The sequence below is a fragment of the Hippoglossus stenolepis genome, chromosome 10, assembly GCF_022539355.2.
Source record: "Hippoglossus stenolepis isolate QCI-W04-F060 chromosome 10, HSTE1.2, whole genome shotgun sequence".
Lineage (NCBI taxonomy): Eukaryota > Metazoa > Chordata > Actinopteri > Pleuronectiformes > Pleuronectidae > Hippoglossus > Hippoglossus stenolepis.
Genome location: NC_061492.1, coordinates 442786 through 443309, shown reverse-complemented (window position 1 = coordinate 443309; position 524 = coordinate 442786). Strand labels below are relative to the sequence as shown.

Genomic DNA, 524 nt, shown 5'->3' with positions numbered 1-524 from the left:
GATTGTAAATATAAGATTATTATTGTGGAGGCTCCAGCTTCTCCTCAGCGACTCTATGAACCTGATGATTTTACTGACGGTTTCGATTTTCTCTTTAATAAACATTCAAACAGAAAAAGGTTTATTTATGGTTTGTCTTTAGTTCACTAAAGACTCCATTACCCAGGATTCCCCTGAGTTCAGCCAGCTGACTTCTGTCTCCCCCTGCTGGTCACTGAATGTTAGAACATTTAATATCAGTACAATTTTCTTTTCACTTTAAAAAATAGTTTATTTTTTATATTTATTTACAATTGGATATGTATTCATATTTCTATCAAACTTCCATTTTGATTTTATTCGTGAATCCTTGTTATTTATTTTATTTTATGACGTCAGGCCGTGATGACGTCTCACCACTTCCTGTCTCCACCCGTTGGCAGCCATGATGGTGGGTTCACTGCTTCTGCTTCGCTGCTTCTTCTGTATCTTGTCTTCTGTGTTCCGGGTGTGTAATGGCGGCCCCGGTGCTCCGGTGCTCCGGT

At 39.1% G+C, this 524-nt stretch overlaps 1 protein-coding gene across 1 annotated transcript in view; it reads left to right on the top strand.

Moving 5' to 3' along the window:
- The first annotated feature begins 369 nt into the window (after positions 1 to 369).
- Positions 370 to 524, top strand: part of snx6 (sorting nexin 6) — a 9462-nt gene continuing 9307 nt past the window's right edge. The window contains 2 exon segments of the mRNA XM_035168433.2: positions 370 to 410; positions 412 to 430. Coding sequence (XP_035024324.2) covers positions 385 to 410; positions 412 to 430 — 45 coding nt within the window. The 5' untranslated portion in view covers positions 370 to 384.